Genomic DNA, 23,289 nt, shown 5'->3' with positions numbered 1-23,289 from the left:
GATAAATATGAATGTTTGCTTTTATTTATGCTAACGTTTGTCACAGATGAGGATAACCTAAATTGCCTGATCCCACATGTCTAGTAAATGAAGGAACTGGGATGGGAATTCAAGTAATCTAATTATTAGCTACTACACCATGCTGCCTCTCCATATTGTCAAATATGCTAGCTGTTTTATTCTAGAAAGCAAAAAAATCCTAAGCTGTAAATTAAGATACTAATTGAGAGACAGCTATAATATTCTATTTTGAAGCTATTAATAAAGTATTTTCTATTTTATGATAGGAGAAGCAGAAAAAGTTGATAAGAGTTTTCCAGAGTGTGGAATGCTTTTCACTGCGAGATGGTCCTTACTGTCAAATGAATGAACATCTTTGTCTGGACAAATCTTTGTCCAGTGGTCCACCCTTATCTGCAGGATATGTTCCAGGACCCTAGTGGATGCAGATAGTACTGAACTGTGTAAGTGTAGGAGTAATGTATAAAAATACATTACACTCTTACACTCACACTATGTATACATACACACACACATACACAAAATTTTTTCCTATACATATCTACCTACAATAAAGATTACTTTATAAATTAGGCACATTAAAAGATTAGCAATGAAAACTAATAATAAATTAGAACAATTATAACAATATGGCTGCATCAATCAATACTCTTGCATTATTTTGGGGTCATTATTAGGTAAAATAAGGGTTACTTGAACATGCACTGCAAAACCGGGACAATCCATCTGAGAACCAAGATGCAACTAAGTGACTGACAAGCAGGTAGAGTATACAACGTGGATATGGTGGACAAAGGGATGATTCACGTCTCAGACAGAATGGAGCAGGATGACATGAGATTTCATCATGCTACTCAAAACAGCACACAACTTTACACTTATGAACTGTTTATTTCTGAAATTTTCCATGTAATGTTTTCGAACCACAGAAAGCAAAGCCACGGATAAGGTGTTACTACTGTAGTTACTTTTTCCTACCCTTGCTGTGATTCTGAGGCTTAAAGAAAGTGAAGAGTGCAGGAGTAGATGTGCTAGGAAGGGCGAGAGGAAAGAAACATGAAATCAAGGAAAGTACAGAGAGGCCCAAGGATCCAGTCAGTGCTAAGATATTGGACCCAGGGAAAAAGATGAGGGGTGGTGATTACAGAGGGTGAGGGACTCCTGGAGATGCTTGAGAGCTTCTGCAAGCCTCTCCCGCCCCTCCTTATTCGAGGCCTCCTTCCTTCTGAACACTCTCCAGTGCTTCTTCCTGCACACACCCCCACTGTGCGTGTAGAGAGCAAAGTCTTGGAAGGCAGATGGGAAGAAAGCAGAATAAATTTCACAGAGGTGTAAAAGCCAGGTGAAGGGGGGATAAAAGTGAGACTGAACTTAATACCCAGAAAAGGAATTGAACTAGATGGAACAGGAGGGGAATCAGCTATGCAGTTGAATATACTGATGGAATTTTTTTTTAAAGGTAGCCCTGGATCTACATATTGAAAAAGATACCTATATTAAGAAATAAAAGGCCAGCCTCTAATCTCATCTATGCAACAGTGACTGGTGTGAGTTCCTCCATCTCTCTGGGCCATAAATGGGGCTTTATTTGTCAATAAGATTAATATTCCAGCCAGAAGCAGTAGCTCCCACCTGTAATCCCAGCCCTTTGGGAAGCGGAGGTGAGAGGATTGCCTGAGTCCACAAGTTAGAGACTAGCCTGAGCAATATAGAGAGAACTCATCTCTACAATAAATAAAATCATTCAGGCATGGTGGCACATGACTGTTGTTCCAGCTACTTAGGAGGCTGAGGTGGAAGGATCACCCGAGCTCAGCAGGTTGATGCTGCGGTGGCCATGAGTGTGCCACTGCACTCCAGCATGGGTGACAGAGTGAGACTCCGACTCAAAAAAAAAAAAAAAGATTTATATTCCTGAGATTTAGTCTTACTTCCCATTATATAAATAAATATTCTTTGGGAATTACTTCATTGAAGTTTTTGGAAGTTTATGGCTTAAATATGTTTGCCTAACTCCCTAGCACTCTAAATGTCCTAGTGGGTTGATTCAACTACAAAGAGAAATGGCTTTAAGACAGGTAGGGATTAGATGTGGTGGTGCAAAGCATGATGTGGAACCTGAAGTGAGTTTGTGCTAAGCACTGCTTAGGCTTTGGGCCTCTGAGGAGACGATTTAGCAGTTGTACCTATGGATGCCTTCTGTCATCATTGTTTACAAAGCTAGGTAGAAGGAAAGCCCAGCAGCCTAGGAGAGAACCTGATTCTTTGGCCAGGCCTGGGCCAGGTGCAGCAGCTCAGTAACTAGGAGAACTGCTTCTACCTGTGTTTTGCTGAGCCCCAGTATGGCATTCACTGCTAGCTGATTAGAGAACTTATGTCTTAGTTTTCACCACCTGTTAAATTCTCTGCTGCTCAAAAAGATTCCGACAATTCGACTTCCACAGGTGCTAAAAGAACCCATGGCAGCTGATGGAGTTTGGCAAAGATTACATAAAGTTAAAGGAAGCCCAGTAGGTTGAGGAACAGAAAACTAAGCTAAACAGCAAAAATGAATGACTCCAATAAGGCAAATTTAATGAAAGAAATGGAAAGGAATTTAAAAATAGACAAGATGCATTTGAAGGAGGAAACAAACATGATTTTCCAGTTTTTTGTTGTTGTTTTTTTTTATTGGTTGTTTTTTTTTGAGTAGGAGGCATACTCTGTCATCCAGGCTGGAGTGCAGTGACACATTCACAGCCACTGCAGCCTTGACATGCTGGGTTCAGGTGATCCTTCCACCGCAGCCTTCCAAGTAGCTGGAACCACAGGCGTGTGCCACCATGCCCAGCTAATTTTTTTTTTTTTTCATTTATTGTAGAGACAAGATCTTGACGTTTTTCCCCAGGATAGTCTCGAACTCCTAGACTCAGGCAATCCGCTCACCTCTACCTCCCAAAGTGCTGGGATTACAGGTGTGAGCCACACTGTACCCAGCGATTTTCCGATTTTTAACATTCAGTTGAATTGAAAAATAGGATGGATATTCCTAAAAAATCAAATTAAAGAAGATCAAACAGAGAAAGCTGTCATGATATAAAACAAAAATGCAAAGAAAATGAAGCCATTAGAAGATAAAAGACATGAGAGGAAATTATAGGAGCACCAACATGAAGGAGGATTTCCAGAAGGAACAGATGGGGGAAAAGCAACAATTAAATAATAACAGATGACTTATTTGAACTTAAAGAAAATACCTTGAATTTTCAGGCTAAGTTATTATTACTACTAGGCCTGATCAGTGAACTAAGATATTTCTCTCTTAGATGTATCCTGATGGTATTTTTCATCTCCAAAGATCAAGAGAGAACGTACGTGTGGGGGGATAAAAAAGTTCTGAATTAGATAGTGGTGATGGGTACTACAATGTTGTTAATGTAGTAAGTATCACTTATGATACATTTTGTGTTTTGTGTATTTTATCCCAATTAGAAATCAGACTGGCCACTGCCTGCTAGCAGCACTGTCTGCTGTCAGGCCAGGCATTGGAGTGGTTGAGCATGCAGGCCAGGCCAAAGCCCCACCGTTGGCACGGCTTGGGCCTCTGCGACCATGGGGATATCTACAGCCAAGGGGGTGTCCATGCAGGTAATCAAGGAGGTCTTGGGAAAGGGCACCATGTGGTTGTGCATCCCCAAATGCTTCGAGCTGAAGGACCTCTCAGTGGGAATTGCTGCAAGACAACATTCTGCAGGGCACAGAAATTGTTATACTAGACAAGGCTATCATTGACCAAGGGAAGCTTATCTCCAGATGGTGTCATGACTTGACTGGCCCTTCGTGGGCTGAAAAATCTCACCCAGTATAGCTGGCTGTTAGACGGTTTTTCAGGGCACTTCCATGGACAGGTGCCGTGGATAGAGCTTATCAGATAAACACCATGATTAACCTGAATTTGCCCTTTGAGGCCATTGAACAATTTCTCACTGCTGGGTGGATTCATTCAGCTAATGGCCAAATCTGTACCATTGAATTCAACACTCCCCAAACTGTGGGCATTGATGATCTGACTGGGAAGCCTCCCATTCATTATGAGTATGGTAGACCAGAGATGGTTATCAAGATACCGAAGGCTTGGAGAGTTCAAATGGAGCCAGCCTAGAATATTACCAGAAAAAAATAGGTGTTGGAAACATTCTCTGGAACAAAAACCCAACAGGATTTGACCCTATGTATATGCTTTTCTACAAACTTGAATTCTATGAACAAACCAGAAAGCTTCAGTTACTCCATGAGGAGAAATGCATATAACAAGCAGGATGAGCAGAATCTCTCTGTTCCTGCATTCTCTTAAGACTCCAGCATGTATGAATTCTTTGAAGATTATTTTCCTTTTATTTCACTGATTTTATTCTGGTCACTAGGGATGAGCCAAATAAGTAAGATACTAAGATAAATATTTTGAAATTTTCTAGTGTTTTTTTATCCAGTTATCTTCTATGGGTGTGCAACTCAAAAACATCAGAGATGTTTAACATTAGAGTAAAATTAAAAGAACAATTGGTAGTAATTTAACTTTTGTTTAGTAAGAATAAGTGATTGATAAAATGTCCATATTATTCTTGAAAAGTTTAAAAAATTAGCCAGGTGTGGTGGCTTATACCTGTAATCCCAGCACTTTGGGTGGCTGAGGCAAAAGGATTGCCTGAGCCAACGGGTTTGAGACTGGGCTGGGTAACATGGCAAGAACTCACCTCTACAATAAAAAATTTAAAAATTACCCAGGCATGGTGGTGCACACCTGTAGTTCTATCTACTTGGAAGGCTGAGGCAGAAGGATTGCCTGAGCCCAGCAGGTCAAGGTTGTGGTAGCTGTGAGCATGTCACTGCACTCCATCCTGGGCAACAGAGTGACACACTCTAACTCAAAAAAAAAGAAAAGAGTTTAAAAAATTACATGTCATTTGGGGGAAATATCTCATTAGAGATTTTTTTGCATAGACTTATGCCAAAAGGGACATTTCCAGTGTTATAGAAAGTGATTTTTATAAGGCGCCATATCTGTAAAGCTCCAGAAAAAAAGCAACTGGATTTACAGATCTCTTGCAAGATGTAAATTCATTGTTGCCTTTACACTAAGAAATATATAAGCTACCCATATGTGCTATATTTATTTTGTTGTTAAACATACCTTCTGAGCCTGGTGTTGGTGGCTCACGCCTATAATCCCAGCACTTTGAGCCCACAGTTTCGAGACAAACCTGGGCAACTTGGCAAGACCTTGTCTCTATAATAAATAAATAATTAGCCAGGCATGGTGGTGCACATCTGTGGTTCCAGCTACTTGGAAGGCTGAGGTGGAAGGATCGCCTGAACCCAGCTGGTCGAGGCTGCCGTGGCTATGAGTGTGCCACTGCACTCCAGCCTGGGTGACAGTGAAACTCTGACTCAAAGAAAAAAACAAAAAACCTTCTGTGTACTCAGAATTTTCAATTTGCTATAAAAATATATCAATTAACATACAGGAAAATAATACTTTAAAATGATTTGTTTTACCTGTGTGCTGAGGAATATGATTTATGTCAGAAATTAATGTCAGTTCTTGGATAAGCACCAAAGTTGAATGAATTTTCAACAGAAAGTGTAAAGTCTTGTGTTTTCCAGTGATACTCAAGTTAAGAAATGTGTGTTTTAGGATCAACCAGTTTCTCTTTTGGATCCGAAGGTTCAGATGTGCCTAGATAAATAACAAGTTATAGCAGCAGCAGAGGAGGGAAGGGGAAGAATAAGAAAACCTGAGGCACTATGTAAAGTAAGCCTACATTGTCATTAGAAAATAGAAATAGATCAGGCATGCCTGGGGAATAATCCTTTGGTATAAATAGCCAGTCATAATTAGTAAACAGGTGTAGCAATAAAAATAATTTACATGCTAGGCTAATAAGGACCAGGAAAGTAATTGAGTTTCCTGAAGAAGTCCTTTATTCCTAATCAAAGAAATTGATATCTGGTAGCATTTACTGCCACCCTGTCTTAGGGGGAAAGAGTTCTGCTGGTGTGTCATCTGAGCAGCCATTCAAAAATCTAAATCATTTTAGATCCCTTAGTGGGACAACAAGGATGCATGTGTATATACTGTGGCCTGACGGGAGAAGTGGGCAATATGAGTGGTGGAAGAAAAACCCAACTATGTCTTCCATGGCATACTTACTCTTACTTTAATTGGTGCTAAATAAACTAAAACCCTTGTAGAAAAGTCTTGTTAACTGTCTTTGAAAATTTGACAAATTTTATTCTAGGCACTTAAAATACAAATGCCAGCCGGGCACAGTAGCTCATACTTGTAATCCCAGCACTTTGGGAGGCTGAAGCTAGAGGATTGCCTGAGTCTAGGGGTTCAAGACCAGTCTGGGCAACTTGCCAAGACCTTGTCTCTACAGTAAATAACAAAAATTAGCCAAGCATGGTGGCGCGTGCATATAGTTCCAGTTACTTGGAGGCTAGGGCAGAAGGATTGCTTGAGCCCAACAGGTCTAGGATATGGTGGGCCTATAATCCCAGCACTTTGGGAGGCCAAGGTGAGAGGATTGCCTGAGCCTATGGGTTCATGACCAGAATGGGCAACTTGGTGAGACCTCATCTCTACAATAAATCAAAAAATGAGCCAGGCATGGTAGTGCATGCCTGTAGTTCCAGCTACTTGGAAGGCTGAGGTGGAAGGATCACCTGAGCCCAGCAGGTCAAGGCTGCGGTGGCTGTGAGTGTGCCACTGCACTCTAGCCTGGGTGACAGAGTGAGACTCTGACTCAAAAAAAAAGACAAAGTAATGGCTATAGTTATAAAATTTCATTTTATTCTAATAAAGACCAATGTATGCCTGATAAACTAGTGATAACTCATAAGTTTAGTAAATCACAACATTTTTTAGAATGCAACTAATAGTAACATTCAAATAAGGCATTATAGAAAGTTTTATAAAGAATAAAATGTCCAGGCATAGTGGCTCACGCCTTTAATCCCAGAACTTTGGGATGCCAAGGCAGGAGGACTGACTGCATGAGCTCAGGAGTTTGAGTCCAGCCTGGGCTACACAGCGAGATCTCATTTCTAAAAAAAATTAGCTAATTTTTTAATTTATTGTAGAGATGAGGTCTCACCAAGTTGCCCAGGCTGGTCTCAAACCCGTAGGCTCAGGCAATCCTCTCACCTGGCCTCCCAAAGTGTTGGGATTATAGGCGTGAGCCACCCGCGCCTGGCCCTACTTTGTTTTTTATCCTTCACAGATAATGCTCCTTCTTCCCACTTAATGTTGCTCTGATGTCTCACTGGCTTCTGAATGAGTGACTGTATTCTAATAATTTGTTTTAAGACAGAAAAGAAATAAAAAGAAAAAGAAAATGTGAAAAAGAATTTATGGACTTTTAGAGATAAGTGGTATGGTAGATGACCATGAAGACCATAAATTATTTTTGTCCCCGTTTGTACACTCCTACCCTCCTCTGCAATGTGACTGTGTCGCTCCTCCCACCAAGAGGTGGAGTCCAGCTTCATTTTAATCTGGGAGTGGTCGTGTGACTTACTTTAGCCTGTGCATAATTTTGCATTAACAAATGTGATTTGAGCAGAGACTTGAAAGATGCTCATGCTTTGAAACTTGCCCACCATTGCTGCTGAGAACTCTTCTGCTGCCACGAAAAGAAGGCTAGAGACCATGTGGGCAGAGTTGAACTGTTTCAGCCAATGCTTGGACCTGTGTAAATGAAGCCAGTCTAGACCACCAAACCCCACACAAGATCTAGCAGACCACAGAGAATAGCCAAGCTAGTCCAGATCAGAAGAGCTACTACTTGGCCCACCGAATTGTGAGGAGTAATACATTTTTACTATTTTGATCAACTAAGTCTTGCAGCAATAGGTAACTGATAATAGGTAACCTGTTATAATAAGTTATTTAGAAGACAGAGAGAATCAAATTGCCATTTTAAAAATCTGCAACACGAGTTAAAAAATATCACAAGGTTTGCAAATGATAGGGGAACAAAAATTTGCATTTCAAGGTATCATTTATTTGAGATATTACAAGAAAACAATGTATACACTTGTGTCCCTTTTGAGAAAAGTATTAGAAGAAATACTACAGCCAAATGAGAGGTAAAGAGCTCAAGATAGTGATGCACTGGTGTGGTTTCTTTTTTGAGTCAGAGTCTTACTCTGTCGCCCAGGCTGGAGTGCAGTGGCATGTTCACGGCCACCACAGCCTCACCCTGCTGGACTCAGGCGATCCTTCTGTCTCAGCCTTCCAAGTAGGAAGTACAGGCATGTACTACCACGCCTGGCTAATTTTTTGATTGATTGTAGAGACGAAGTCTCACCAAGTTGACCAGGCCGGTATTGAAACCTGGTCTCAGGCAATCCTCAGGCCCCCTCCTCCCAAAGTGCTGGGACTATAGGTGTGAGCCACCATGTCTGGTGATTAGGTTTCTTAGTTATAAGCAAAATAAGCTGTATTTTGCTGGTTTAAACAGAAAGGGAATTTATGGAAAGACTAATGAGTATTTCAGAATTTCTCAGGAACCTCAAAAATCAGGCTTACGAAAAGAATGAGGATTTAAGTAATACAGTTTATTTAGATAGATATCACAGAGTGCTTTGCCCAGTTTTCAGAAAACACAAATTGTTTTCAGACACCCTTGGAGTGTTTACAACTACTGATCACCAGCCCCAGAAAATCTGGAGTCCCAAAAGAAGAGATTCATCTTCTGATTATAGAGCAGTAAAACTAGAAACTAAACATATAACGATAGCTGTTTTCTTCTACCCCACTCTAAACATTTGGGAATTTAACTGAAGAATTATTTAGAAAAGTACTTTATTAGTAGTAGTATTCTTACTTTGAGTTGGAGTCCCACTTTGTCACCTAGGCTGGAATGCAGTGGCACGCTCACAGCCACCGTGGCCTCGACCTGCTGGGCTCAGGTAATTCTTTCACTTCACTTCAGCCTTCCAAATAGCTGGAACCACAGGCATGCACCACCATGCCCAGCTTTTTTTTTTTTTTTTAAATTGGAGTCTCACTCTGTCGCCAAGGCTGGAATACAGTGGCACGCTCACGGCTACCCCAGTGTCAACCTGCTGGGCTCTGGCGATCCTTGCCCCTCAGCCTTCCAAGCTAATTTTTTATTTATTGTAGAGATGAGGTCTTGCCAAGTTGCTCAAGCTGGTCTCAAATCTCTGGGCTCAGGCAATCCTCTCACCTCAGCCTCCCTAATTGCTAGGATTACGGGTATGAGCCCCCATGCCTGGCGAAAAGTACTTTCTAAAGAGGTATTAAAGATGAAATTGCATGCTATATGGAAACATGTAACAATAAAGACAATAAATCAGAACCTCTGGAATGTAACCAAAATATTTATTAGAAGAAAACTTGTAGTTTAAAATGTTTTCCAGGCATGGGTGCCATGACTCATACCTTTAATCGCAGCACTTTGGGAGGCCAAGGTGAGAGGATTTCCTGAGCTCAGAGTTTCATGACCAACCTGGGCCACTTGGCAAGACCTGTCTCTACAATAAATAAAATAATTTAGCGGGCTGTGGTTGTGCATGCCTGTAGTCCCAGCTACTTGGGAGGCTGAGGCAAAAGAGTTGCCTGACCCCACCAGGTTGTGGCTGTGGTAGCCATGAGTGTGCCACTGCACTCCAGCCTGGGTGACAAAGTGAGACTCCAACTTCGAAATTAAAAAGTTTTCCAGATAAGCCAGGAACGGTGGCTCACTCCTGTAATTCCAACACTTTGGGAGGCAGAGGAGAGAGGATTACCTGAGCTCAAGAGTTCGAGACCAGCCTGGGCAACATGGCGAGACCTCGCCACTACAATAAATCAAAAAATTAGTCGGGCGTGGTCGTGCGTGCCTGTAGTTCCAGTTACTTGGTAGCCTGAGGTAGAAGGATTGCCTGAGCCCAGTGGGCCGTTGCACTCCAGCTTGGGCGACAGAGACTGACTCAGGAAAAAAAAGGAGGCTTGCCACAAGATCACATACAAAAATAATTAGTGGTTTTGTATAAAGGGTTGGCAAACTTTTTCTGTAAAGGGCCAGATAGTAAATATTTTAGGTTTTGTGGGACACGTGGTCCTTATCGCTTCTGCTTCTGTTCCCCTCCTTTTGCCCCCCCTTCTTTTTTTTTTTTACTTTTAAAAATGTGAAAGCTATTCCTTTTTTTTTTAGTTGGAATCTCACTGTCTTGTCCAGACTGGAGTGCAGTGTCATGCTCGAGGTCACCACAGCCTCAACCTTCTGGACTTTGGTGATCTTTCTGACTCAGCCTTCCAAGTAGCTGGAACTACAGGTGTGCACCACCACGCCTGGCTAATTTTTTGGTTTATTGTAGAGACGAGGTCTCACCATATTGCCCAGGCTTGTCTCAAACCTGTAGGCTTAGGCAATGCTCTCGCCTCTACCTCCCAGAGTGCTGAGATTACAGGAGTCACCGTATTTGGCTAAAATGTATGAAAGCTCTTCTTAGCTGCTGACACTACAAAACAGGCTATGGGCAGAACGTTTTTGGAGAAAAGTCCCTCCAAAACAAAAAAAAAATGAAATAGCTAGAAGGCTGGATGGGAAGTCTGTAGGACTTTCCATGAAGAAATTTGTGTATTTACCTTGGGGATCATAAATGTAAACACCATGAATAAATTTGGTAGCATGTCACGGTTTTAAATGGAACCCCTTCAGATGAAGAAGTCAGCTGTCCCCAAAGTAATCCAAACATCCAGTACAATTCTAACTAAAATCACATCAGTATTTTAAAAAGTATCATGTGATAAACTTATTTATTTACTTATATTTTGAGTTGACGTCTCATTCTTTTTGTCCAGGCTGGAGTACAGTGGAGTGGCACGCTCACAGCCACTGCAGCCTTGACCTGCTGGGCTTAGGCGATCCTTCTGCCTAAATCTTCCAAGTAGCTGGAACTACAGATGCAGGCTGCCATGCCTGGTTATTTTTTGTGATTTATTGCAGAGATGAGGTCTTACCAAGTTGCCCGGGCTAGTCTCGAACCCCCAGGCTCAGGCAATCCTCTTCCCTCGGCCTCCCAAAGTGCTGAGATTACAGGCTGAACCACTGTGTCCAGCCTACAAACTTATTTTAAAATGTGTTTACAAGAGAAAATGTTTAATAGTAGCCAAGAAAGGTTTGGAAGACGTTGAAGGGGGCTTCTCCTACCAATTAACAAAATTAACTATTCATGAGACAAAAGAGATTGGCACAAGACTACACAAATAAATGGAACAGAAAAGGATCAAGATTTATGAGATTCCTTCAGTCTGATTTTCCTGAAGTTGTGCTTTATCTTCAATGTATACTTGGTTTTTCTAAAAATGATTTTCTATTTGTTAATCTTCTTCCTATGTGTAGGTATAAGTGTACTAGCAGAATGTCTGGACTGTCCTGAATTGAAAGCAACTGCAGATGACTTTATTCATCAGCATTTTACTGAAGTTTATAAAACTGATGAATTTCTACAACTTGATGTCAAGCGAGTAACACATCTTCTCAACCAGGACACTCTGACTGTGAGAGCAGAGGATCAGGTAACTAAATCATCTTCTCACATTTTTCCTTAAAAATGTCCTTGTTGATTTCTGTATGTCTAATGTTTGGACATAACAAGGGAAAGAATCATTAGGAGAGAATATGTTCATTACATTAAACAGAGTGTTCCAGAGTGTTTCATTGGAAAAGTCTTGGGTGCTTGTAAGGTCCAGCTCTTTGAGAGACAGGCCGCCTGAGACAATGATAAAAACTATTGGCTGCTGTGGTAGGCAGAATAACGCCTCCCCTAAAGATGTCTACATCCTAATCCCTGGAACTTGTGGATATCTTACCTCATGTGGCAAATGAGATTCTGCAGATGTGATTAAGTTAAGGATCTTAAGATGAGGAGGCTATCCAGGTGGGTCCAGTATAATCATAAGGGTCCTTAAATGTGAAAGAGTGATGTAATGTGACTTGACCAGCCATTGCTGACTTTGAGGGTGGAAGGAGACCACAAGTCAAGAAATGCAGGCAAATACTAGGAAAAAGGCAAGGAAATGGTTTCTCCTACAGAGCCTCCGGGCAGACAATTTGACTTTTAACCTGCTGTGATCAGTTTTGGACTCTGATCTCTAGAACTGTCAGGTAAATTGTCATAGGTGTCACTGGGTGTAGGAATTCAAGAGCTGGGTGGGAAAACAGATTCACTTAATCTCTATTTTCAGCCTCTCATCCTTCTCTGTATTTTAAGCCACTAAGTTTGTGGTAGTTTGTTACAGCAGCAATAGGAAACTAATAAGGGACTATAAGATCATGTGCCTTGAGTTACCTGTGTTCTAAAGATAAAAAGTATGCATGAAACCACATTCTTTTGCCCAGTCTTCTTTGTGGCCCAGAGTATCAGTTTATAATTTGACAGACTGGACCTATGAGACCTGACTAGAGAAAAAGAAAGTACTCAGTTCTAAAAGGAATAGAAAGTATCTTTAGACTGGAGAAACCTGACAAACACTAACTATATCATCAATGATAAGTCATGTTGATAGCATTCATACTTGATGTATTGAGATAGCACATCACCTCTGTGACCGTCCTCCCAAAAAACCATAACCCCAATCCAATGAGCAAAACATCAGACAAACCCAGACTGAGAGGCATTCTACTAAAACCTGACCACACATCAAAACTGCCAAGGCTATAAAAACAAAGTCTGAGAAACTGCTACAGTCCAGAAGAACCTAAGAGGATTTAATACTAAATGCAGTATGGTACCCTTTATGGAACTGTAAAATAGAAAAGTAACATAAGATAAAAATTTTAAAAATCCAAGAGTATGGATTTTAGATAACATTATCAGTATGGGTTCATTAGTTGTGACAAATGTATCATACTAATGTAACAGCTTAATGACTGGCACAGGGTATATAGGAACTCTCTGCACTATTTTTGCAACTCTTCCATAACCTCAAACTACTCTAAAATTTAAAATTTACTTTTAAAAAAAGGCAAATTTCCATAAAAAATTACTCAGAGGGAGACCAGAGCCGGGGCCTTACTAAAATTGACTCATTTAGTTTAAACATGTGTGTGATAGACGTATATGCATATGAAAGAATAGTTTTTTTTATAATGTGTTTAAATGAATGATTTTTAAATTATGTTAATTAACTTGGACTTGTTTAGTGCAGTTAAATGAATGCTACAGTATTATTTTAGAAAAAAATCTTACATAAATTTATTTATGTAATATATGTAATTTATTTTTTGAGTATAGAATTTTTATACCTTAAAGTGTCTAAGAAGTAGATAAGTCTATCCATTAATATAACATTGAAATAAAATCAGGGGTAAACTTCATATCTCTGGGGATGGAGACCCTCTTGGGAAAGTAACCTGTTTTTCTGGTATGAAATGAACATATATTGAAATTTTTGTTGATCAATAGATTTTTTTTTTCAGTACAATGTATATCCTATCTTTGCCTGAAAAGGAAACTATAATTTGTTTTGAATCATAAATTCAACACCCTCTCTGTCATTACATTTTGTAGTAGTAGTTAGTTCTAAAAAACATATTACCTACAAGACTCAACAGAGCAGTAGGTAAACTGTTCTGAAGTACCAGCAAATGTTCAGGGATGAAAGCAAATATCTCAGTAAAATACTAGGAATAAGCAGTTGTCCCCATATGAGTTTGAGTGTGAGAGAAAACATAGGTAATTGGAAATGTTGCTGCCATCTGAGAACTTCTCTGTGCTGTTTTTCCCCTTTAGGTTTATGATGCTGCAGTCAGGTGGTTGAAATACGATGAACCTAATCGCCAGCCATTTATGGTTGATATCCTTGCTAAAGTCAGGTTTCCTCTTATATCAAAGAATTTCTTAAGTAAAACGGTACAAGCTGAACCACTTATTCAAGACAATCCTGAATGCCTTAAGATGGTGATAAGTAAGTTGGCTTATTATCCATTTGTAACCTGATCATGTAGCCAGTTTCTCTTGTGCTTAAACCCTTTAGACTCAGTAGCCAGGGAGAAACTTTCACAATTTTGCTCTTCTAGATAATTAATCCCTTGGGTTTCTCGACTGTACACTTGGAGGGGACTTGGCCTCAGCCCTTTTAGGGATGTATGTAATAGAAGGTAAAGGTATTTATGCTTTTTCTACTTTTGTGTATAATAGCTTTCATGTACTTCATTTCTAGTGTTTCTTTTTTTTTTTTTTTTTTTAATTTTACTTAGCCCAGTAGTGTATTGTGATCACATTTTCTTTCTTAAACAGCTTTTTTTGTTTTCCTCCCTTTTTTTCACCTGGAGCTAAAACTTGCCACTTATTTTTTCATTTGATTTTCTTGACTTGCAGGCTAAGTCCCAACCCCTCAACACCTTTGTAAAATTATACAATAGAGCAAAGTCTTTTTTTTTTTTAGACCAGGCACTGTGGCTCACGCCTGTAATCTTAGCACTTTGGGAAGCCGAGGTGAGAGGATTGCCTGAACCCATGGGTTTGAGACCAGCCTGGGCAACTTGGCGAGACCTCATCTCTACAATAAATAAAAAAATTAGCCGGGCATAGTGACATATGCCTGTAGTTCCAGCTACTTGGAAGGCTGAGGCAAAAAGATCGCCTGATCCCAGCAGGTGAAGGCTATGGTGGCCATGAGCGTGCCACTGCCCTCCAGTCCCAATGAGACTCCCAACTAAAAAAAAAAAAAAGTGGTTTTTTTTTTAAATCGCTGATGTTTTAAAAGTTTACTGTACCTTGATGTGCATTTTTAAAAATTAATAATCATATTGGTTGGGCATCTCTGTCTTTTCAGATATACATTTCTCAGTTCTCTGTTATTGATATGTGATTCTTCAGTCACTGAGTGTCTAATCTTTTCTTGTCTCTTATTATTCATCTTTGTCTCTTGGTCCTCTTCTGAGAGTTGACCTTGGGTTTTTTTTTCCGACACTTTGTTTCAGTTATTATTTTAAATTCTGTGAGTTTTTATTTATTCTCTAATTTCTTATTCCATGGCCGTAATATCTTATTGCTCTAAGTTCTCTTATGTTGTCTATATTTGCTATATTACCTTTGAGTTTTCTTTCCCTATTTTTTTGTTACTGGAAACTTTTCTTAAATATTTGGTTTCATATCATATGAGTGAGTTATTACAAAAACTGATAGATCAAGCTGTACATATGAGTCTTCTTAATTCTTGGGCTGAACAGTAGGGTAATTAGAGTAGTTGGGGACCCCCAAACATCAGTATTTGTAGAAAATAATTTTTTTTTTTTTTGAGTCGGAGTCTCACTCTGTCGCTCAGGCTGGAGTGCAGTGGCATGCTCACGGCCAACACTGCCTCGACCTGCTGGGTTCAGGCGATCCTTCCACCTCAGCCTTTCAAGTAGCTGGAACTACAGGCATGCACCACCATACCCAGCTAATTTTTTGATTTATTGTAGAGACAAGGTCTTGCCAAGTTGGCCAGGCTGGTCTTGAACCCCTGGGCTCAGGCATTCCTCTCACCTCAGCCTCCCAAAATGCTAGTATTACAGGCTTGAGCCACCGGACCTGACCAAAAATATTATTTTCTAAGGGGAGTATAAACTGCGTATAGGCATTCGGGTGCTGGGTAACAGTATATTTTGACATACAGACTTTAATTGATCCATGTTTTTGGTCTATACCCTTCTCTGTGCTGTTCCTTGAGTCTGGAAAATCTTTGGTTCAATATCTCCAGAGACCAATCCTGTCTCTTCCAGTGGTGAAGGTACAGTGGGTTCCTGACTGTGCAGCTGGGGAAGGAGACTTGGGAGTTCAGCTGTTGTTGGTTCAGAATTTGAGTTCTCTCATTTCATCCCTACCCAAACTTCTTGGGTGCTTAGTATCTCCAATTAGGAACCTCTTCAGGGTTATTCGGGGAAACTTGGCTTGTTTTTCTTTTCTTTTTTTTTTTTTTTCCCTTACAAGGAAAAAAAGCTGATATCAATCCTTATGAATGTATTCCAGACAATTTAGAAAGGCGGAACTCTCCCTAAATCATTTTACAAAGCTAATATCACACTGATACCAAAACAGGTAAAGATCTAACAAAAAAAGTGAACTACAGGCCAATATCTCTAATGAACCTAGATGCAAAAATGCTCAACAAGATTCTAGCAGATCGAATCTAAGAAAACTTCTCAAAATTTATCCACCATGACCAAGTAGGCTTCATCCCCAGGATGCAGGGCTGGTTCAACATTTGCAAGACCATAAATGAAATTAAATACATCAAAAGATATAAAAACAAATACCATATGATTATATCATTAGATGAGGAAAGAACTTTTGATAAAATCCAGCATCCCTTCTTCTAGCAGCTCTCCCAGTTCTGCTGACTGTCGACAACTTCAAAGATCTTCTGCGGCTCTTCAGGTGGTGGTTCTTATCTCATGCCCAGAAGGAATGAGGGACACAGGCGGCTGGAAAGTGAGAAAGCAGGATTTATTGAGAGGACAGAAAAGCTGCCTTAGTGGGAGGAGGCCCAAGGGGGTTGCCCTTGGCTTGCTTTTCATTGGTGCTTCCCTGCCAACCATTTAGGTGTGACAGACACACCATCTGCTAACCATCTTCATTAATTAATTGTGTTTTGGGATTTCAAATCTCTTAATATTGTCAAAGGTCATTTTTTTGTTTGTTTCTTATTTCCTTTTTGTTTGGGATGGCTTTCAAGAGAAAAGGAGAAAAAATATCGTAAAATGGCAAGCCCAATCTCATGTTGTTTTTATGTTGTAAGTCTGAACCAGTCTTTTCCTTTATGATGTCCGGCCTATTCCAAGATGATTTTTAAAAATTAACTAAATAGACCAGGTGTGGTTGCTCAAGCCTGTAATCCCAGCACTTTGGGAGGCCAAGGTGAGGGGATTGCCTGAGCCCACGGGTTCAAGATCAGCTTGGGCAATCTGGCGAGACCTCATCTCTACAATAAATCAAAAATTAGCCAGGCATGGTAGCACACACCTGTAGTTTTGGCTACTTGGAAGGATGAGACAGAAGGATCGCCTAAGCCCAGCAGGTCAACTCTGGAGTGTCCATGAGTGTGCCACTGCACTCCAGCCTGGGTGATGGAATAAGACTCAAAAAAAAAAAAAAAATTAGCTAAATATTCCCCTATTTATCATTTACTGATTTCTTTTTTTTTAACCTTAAATTCTTATATCCTACTGATATTTATTTGGTGTGAAATAATTTTTTTCCTAAATATCTGACAAGATGGTGCAATACCATTGTTGAATCATTCATGTTTTCCCACATGATAAACTACATTCTCTCTCTCTCTCTCTCCCCCCCTCACTCTCTCTCTCTCTCTCTCTCTCTCTCTCACTCTCACTCACACTTACTCACACACACATACAGTTTCCTTCCCATTTCATTTTAGATCCTTACTTTTAATTATCATTGTATTTCATTTAAATTTTCATATGTCTCTAGAGAATTTGTAATTTTCCTTTTAAAAATTCTGTATTATTAAATTTATTTTAGATTCTTTTGTTGTCATTGTGAATTATGTCTTTTTCCTTTTATGTATTATTTATGAGCTTAGTCATTTTTTATTTTCTTGCTTATGTTTTCAGTTCTTTCATTTATCTGAATACTTTAAAATAGTTATTTTATGTTCTATGTTTGATAATACCAGTTTCTAGAGTCTCTGAAGACCAAGTCCTGCTGTTTGTTGGTTCTATTGACTATATTCCTGGTGGCTTAATGCCTTATGTCTTCTATAATTTTGAATTGTGTGCTTCTATTTGATCCTAATCTCCGGGGATATCGGGAGACTTAGGTTGTGTTCCGTAGGTCTTTTCTGTTCTCCTCAAGATGGGAATTGTATTTGCTTTTGTCAAGTTCCATAGGGCACAACAATCGAGGATTATCTTGACTTTCCCTTGGCGTATGGTCTCCTAGACCTGAAGGTAGGGTAAATTCAAATCTCAGACCTGCATGAGGGCAGGGTTAGCATTATAAGTTCTCAAAGCAAGGAGACTACCTCCACCTGTAGCTGAAGTTAAAACAGGCAGTTTACTGCTTCTTGCTTTGCCGGCAGGCATATATTTTTTATCTTTTCACTAAAAGTAATCACCAATCTGGCCAGGTGCGGTGGCTCACACCTGTAACCATTTGGAAAGCTGAGGTGGGAGGATTGCTTGAGGCATGAAGTTTGAAACAAGCAAGCATGGGCAATGTGGTGAGACCACCTCTCTGAAAAATCAAAAAAATTAGCTGGGCTTAGTGGCATGGGCCTGTAGTCCTCAGAAGGCAGAGGCAGAAGGATAACCTGAGGCCAAGAGGTTCAGGTTTTGGTAAGCCATGATTGTGCTGCTGCATTCCAACCTGGGCAACAGAGTGAGACTCCGACTCAAAAATATACGTACGTACGTGTGTGTATGTGTGTGTGTAAGTGTGTGTGTGTATTTGTAGGTATATATTTAAAGTATAACCACCAATCTAAGTGATTCAACTTTAGGTAGAGATCTCAGTTTCAACTCCTTATCTTGAGCAGATCCAAGACCTTACCTTCTCTCCCTCATACAGCCAATAAAAACAATTTCTATATTTTCAGTATTATCTTCAGAATAGCTTCAGAGTCTCTTATGTCTTACCATTATGGTGTTTAATTTTGTCTTCACCTTTATCCCTCTGATCTCTTGGTATCTCAGCTATGCATTTTAAAGGATGCTTGTTTTATTCTTTCTAGCATTTATAGTTGTTTTGTAGCAGGAGAGTATTTCTGAAAATCTAATCTGTCATTTTGCTGTAAATGGAAGTTTATATTGTTATTTATACTGGTATGAAATATATAATGTAATGACTATAACATGCCTAAGTTATATTCCTGTAAACTCTCATAGGCTCTTGAATCCCCATTCATGTTAATCAAACCAAGGATCACATGAACAGTTAGCCTTTGTTTTTCTGGGGGTTTTTTTGGGGGGTGGAGTTTGAATCAGAGTCTCACTCTGTTGCCCAGGCTGGAGTGCAGTGGCATACTCAAGGCCACTGCAGCCTCGACCTGCTGGACTTAGACGATCCTTCTGCCTCAGCCTTCCAAGTAGCTGGAACTACAGGCATGTGCCACCACGGCTTAGTTTTTGATTAATTGTAGAGACAGGTCTCACCAAGTTGTCCAGACTGGTCTCGCACCCCTGGACTCAGGCAATCCTCTCATCTCCCCCTCCCAAAGGGACAGTTAGCCTTAAATGAGGCAGCATTATAGATTTCAATCTATATGTGATGAGCAAGAGGTCTTCTCTTAGAAAGTAATTGGAACCTACTTTGAATCCTTAAGTTATTTTTGGTGCAACTAGTTGATCCATTTAAGCTGGTTTGAGGTACAAAGAAATGAACACTTTCACTCCTGCTCAAGATATCCTTTTCAAGAGTGGTAGTAAGTTTGAGTGTCCTAATTATTAGATCATTTGTTCCTTGATTTGGAAGTAAAATTTCCATGAGATTTATCACACGGCTACTATTTAATAGTATTAAGTAGTCTTAGGTAAGTTGACCTAATGCTGTCCCTAGATTGGAGAAATACTTTATTATATCTTTACAATTAAATGCTCTGTAGTTACCAAAAATGTTTTACATGAATTTTTAATAAGTGGCAAAAGCATTAAACAATGTAAATATGTTTTTTGTTAACTCAAAATGAAATTAACAACAACAAAAAAAGAGTAGGAGTGTTTGAACCTAGCTAAGGTTGTCAAAAGAAAAAGAGGAAAGTATGAGTCCAGGACAGGACCCATCCTTATGAATATCTACACTTAGAGGGTAGAATGTTGAGGGGGAAAGGACTTCACAGAGCTACTTGAACCAAAGGCGATGTCTCGGAAACCAAGTTGTAGAGAGAGTGTTAAGGTAGAGCACAAATGGCTACTAGTCTCTTTAAAAGCTTCAAATGTAAAGAGATGAAAGTAAATCAGGACCTGGAAAATGCCTTTGGGTTAGGGCTATTGTCTTAGATTTTCATGTGTTAATGCCAGGTGTTTGTTATGTGGTATTTTTTGGTCTCGAGTTTCATTGTGTAGCGTGCTACTCCTATTTCTTCATATGTGATATGAGCTGCCGAAAACAACTAGAGAGTCTCAGTCAGTATAGTGTTTACTTCTTATGTGAATTCTGAATTGATTTAGAAACAGGATAGCAGGATTATTCCAGAAATCCAACCAAGTGTGGGGATTATATGCTTGGGCAGGAAGCTTTGTTTTTTCGTTTACAAGGCTTATTGCATTTTTCAACTTTCTCTTTTTTAAAAAATGAAGAATAATTTTTTTTTAACTCCTTGACTAAGTACAAGCAGCTAAGATGCTTCTGAGCTTTGGGGTCTCGGCAGAGCTAAATGGGGAAAAAAGCCTCTAGCCCCCCTTCCTCAGATCATCAGTTGTCATCTTTCCATCTGACTTTGCCGCCTTTTCATAGTTGGAAGAAAAACAGAAAATAGAATAAAACTAAGCTTTAAAAATTTACAGCTAAAAGAAAATGAGTTACAAAATACAAATAAAGTACACCTTCGAAGCCCCACAAAGGACCAGGCCACCTTCTTACTCAGAATTTGCAAACAATTATTCCTAACTCTGGAAGAAATAACCCCCAAAGGTATAAGCCTAAGGAAAAATGACTTAGGGAAAGGTGCTGTAGTGTCCCCAGCCTTATTCTTGGGGAGAAAAACAAAACCCATGAGTGAAGGAGCCGTAGCGCATTCTTCTTCTGGGGGGTCAGCACAGTTGGCCGCAGTCAGCCACTTTTACTAGGTAGCCGGATCCCTCCTGCCTCTTGCCTTCCCTCCTACCTTTCTCATGCTGGGAATATTATATTCACAGGCCACACAATATGTGTGGTTCATTTTCTTGACATTGAACTTTGACCTGTGTGGAACCTTAGAGCAATGGCTCTCAACCTACTCCCACCCCTCTCCCAAGTTTCTGATTGAGAAGGTCTGGGCTAGCGTTCAATAATTTGGATTTCCAGCACATTTCCAGGTGATGCTGGGACCACATTTCATGAACCACCCACCTACCGCTAAATGCAGCCTTGAACTAAAGTGGTTGTTACATTTTTAAAGGATTGTAAAAAACACAAAGAATAAGACACAGAAATCCTACATAACCTGCAAAGCTTAAAAGCATTTATGACCTTGTCCTTTTTTTGTTTTTTTTGAGTTGGAGTCTCACTGTCACCCAGACCTGGAGTTTAGTAGCATGCTCATGGACACTGCAGCCTTGACCTGCTGGACTCAGGTGATCTTTCCACCTCAGCTTTCCAAGCAGCTGTAACCACATGTGGACCACCATGCCCAGCTAAATTTTCTAAAATTTATTGTAGAAACAAGGTCTCATCAAGTTGCCCAGATTGGTCTCGAACCTCTGGGCTCAGGCAGTCTTCTCTCCTCTGCCTCCCAAAGTGCTGGGATTACCGGCATGAGCCACTGCGCCCAGCTATAATCTTGTCCTTTACTTAAAAAGTTTGCAGACCCCTGACATAGAACATGCACCAGGGCCTTGGCCTCTGAGGTTTTAATGCAGAAGTGCTTCTGTTCAAATTCTGAAATGGAAGAGATGATAAATATTGATAATGATTTTCATTTGTTCACAAATTACTCTCCAAATGTGTCTTCACTTTATCCCTTTTATAAAGGCCCAATATAGCCTTATATAAAGCATACAGAAATGTTTTGCATATGTTAAGAATGTTATGCATTATTTTATTTTTAGATCGACAATACTGTACATCATACACAATTTTAAAAGGCATTAAGCCAGGCTCGGTGGCTCAGCCTGTAATCCCGCGCCTTTGGGAGGCTGAGGTGAGTGGATTGCCTGAGCCCGTGGGTTCGAGACCTGCCTGGGTAGCGAGATCTCATCTCTACAATAAATTAAAAAATCAGCCGGGCGTGGTAGCGCATGCCTGTAATTCTGGCTACTCGGAAGGCTGAGGCGGAAGGATCGCCAGAGCCCAGCAGGTCGAGGTTGCGGTGGCCGGGAACGGCCACTGCACTCCAGTCTGGGTGACAGAGTGAGACTCCAACTCAAAAATAAAAAATAAAAAAATAAAAAATAAAATAAAAGGCATTAAAAGGGTACATAGTGATGAATAAGTCTCTGATACCTGTTTTCTACCCCCTCGTTCCCTTCCCCTGGAGGTTACCATCATTACCTTGTGCATCCTTTCAGAGGTAGTCTTGAGATTGTACATATGCAGTCATTTACTTATCTATACATGCATGAACTACATGTATAAAATACGTATGCATACACATATACATTTTAACGTAATGACATTAAACTCTCCGTACTGTTCTACATCTTTTTTTCATTCCTCATTATTCCTTGGAGATCGTTCCATGTGTACCTTTTTCATTCTTCTTAACTGCCACATGTAACATTAGGTTGTATGGATATGTCATAATTTGTTAACCATTTTCCTAACAGTGAACTTGAGGTTGATAAGCTCCTGGAAAGGAATTTCTAGGTTCAAGGGTGTTTACATTTGTAATTTTTTGTGGATTGCACTGTGTCACTCTCCAGAGGGTTGTATGCATCCTCACTCCCATCAGCAATGCAAGAGGGTGCTGCCTTTCCCTACACACCCTTGGAATACCCTGTGATCCAGACAGTTTGATCTTGGCCAGTCTAATAAATGAAAAAAGTGTGGTTTTAGTTTGTTTTTTTCTCTCACTAGAGCAGTTGAACATCTTTTCATATGTTTAAGAATTGCTTGTAGTTATTTTTTCTGTGAACTGTATTCAGATACTTCATCTAATTTTCTGTTAAGTTGCTGGTCTTATTAATTAATAGAGTGTCTTTTTATAAGTTCTCTTATTTATAAATATTTTTCTAGTTTGCCATTGTCTTTTGATTCCATCTTCTCCTTTTGCTATGCAGTGTTTTAACCTTTTTTTTTTTTTTTTTTTTTTTAGTTGTTGTCTCACTCTGTTGCCCTGGCTGGAGTACAGTGGCACACTCACGGCCACCACAGCCTCGACCTGCTGGGCTCGGGTGATTCTTCCGCCTCAGCCTTCCAAGTAGTTGGAACTTCAGGCTCATGCCACCACACCTGGCTAATTTTTTTTTAAATTTATTTTGGTGAGAGATGAGGTCTCACCAAATTGCCCAGGCTGGTCTCGAACCCATGGGCTCAGGCAATCCTTTTCACCTCGGCCTCCTAAAGTGCTGGGATTATAGGCATGAGCCACTGTGCCTGGCCTTTTTTTTTTTTTTTTTTTTTTTTTTTTTT

At 40.0% G+C, this 23,289-nt stretch overlaps 1 protein-coding gene across 5 annotated transcripts in view; it reads left to right on the top strand.

Moving 5' to 3' along the window:
• The window catches only part of KLHL7 (kelch like family member 7), a 77,567-nt gene that overhangs the window by 25,117 nt on the left and 29,161 nt on the right, over positions 1 to 23,289 (top strand). For 4 of the 5 annotated variants that reach the window (XM_008066192.2, XM_021716636.1, XM_021716638.1 and 1 more), the window contains 2 exons: positions 11,415 to 11,590; positions 13,807 to 13,981. In XM_008066192.2, coding sequence (XP_008064383.1) covers positions 11,415 to 11,590; positions 13,807 to 13,981 — 351 coding nt within the window. Of the gene's footprint in view, positions 1 to 287; positions 465 to 11,414; positions 11,591 to 13,806; positions 13,982 to 23,289 lie in introns of those variants that run through there. The other variant, XM_021716639.1, reaches the window with a different exon arrangement.

Source organism: Carlito syrichta, unplaced genomic scaffold, assembly GCF_000164805.1.
Source record: "Carlito syrichta isolate Samal-C Ts95f unplaced genomic scaffold, Tarsius_syrichta-2.0.1 Scaffold308854, whole genome shotgun sequence".
In the NCBI taxonomy this organism is placed as follows: domain Eukaryota; kingdom Metazoa; phylum Chordata; class Mammalia; order Primates; family Tarsiidae; genus Carlito; species Carlito syrichta.
Note: the sequence above shows the minus strand (reverse complement) of the source record. Positions and strands in the feature narration are given on the sequence as shown.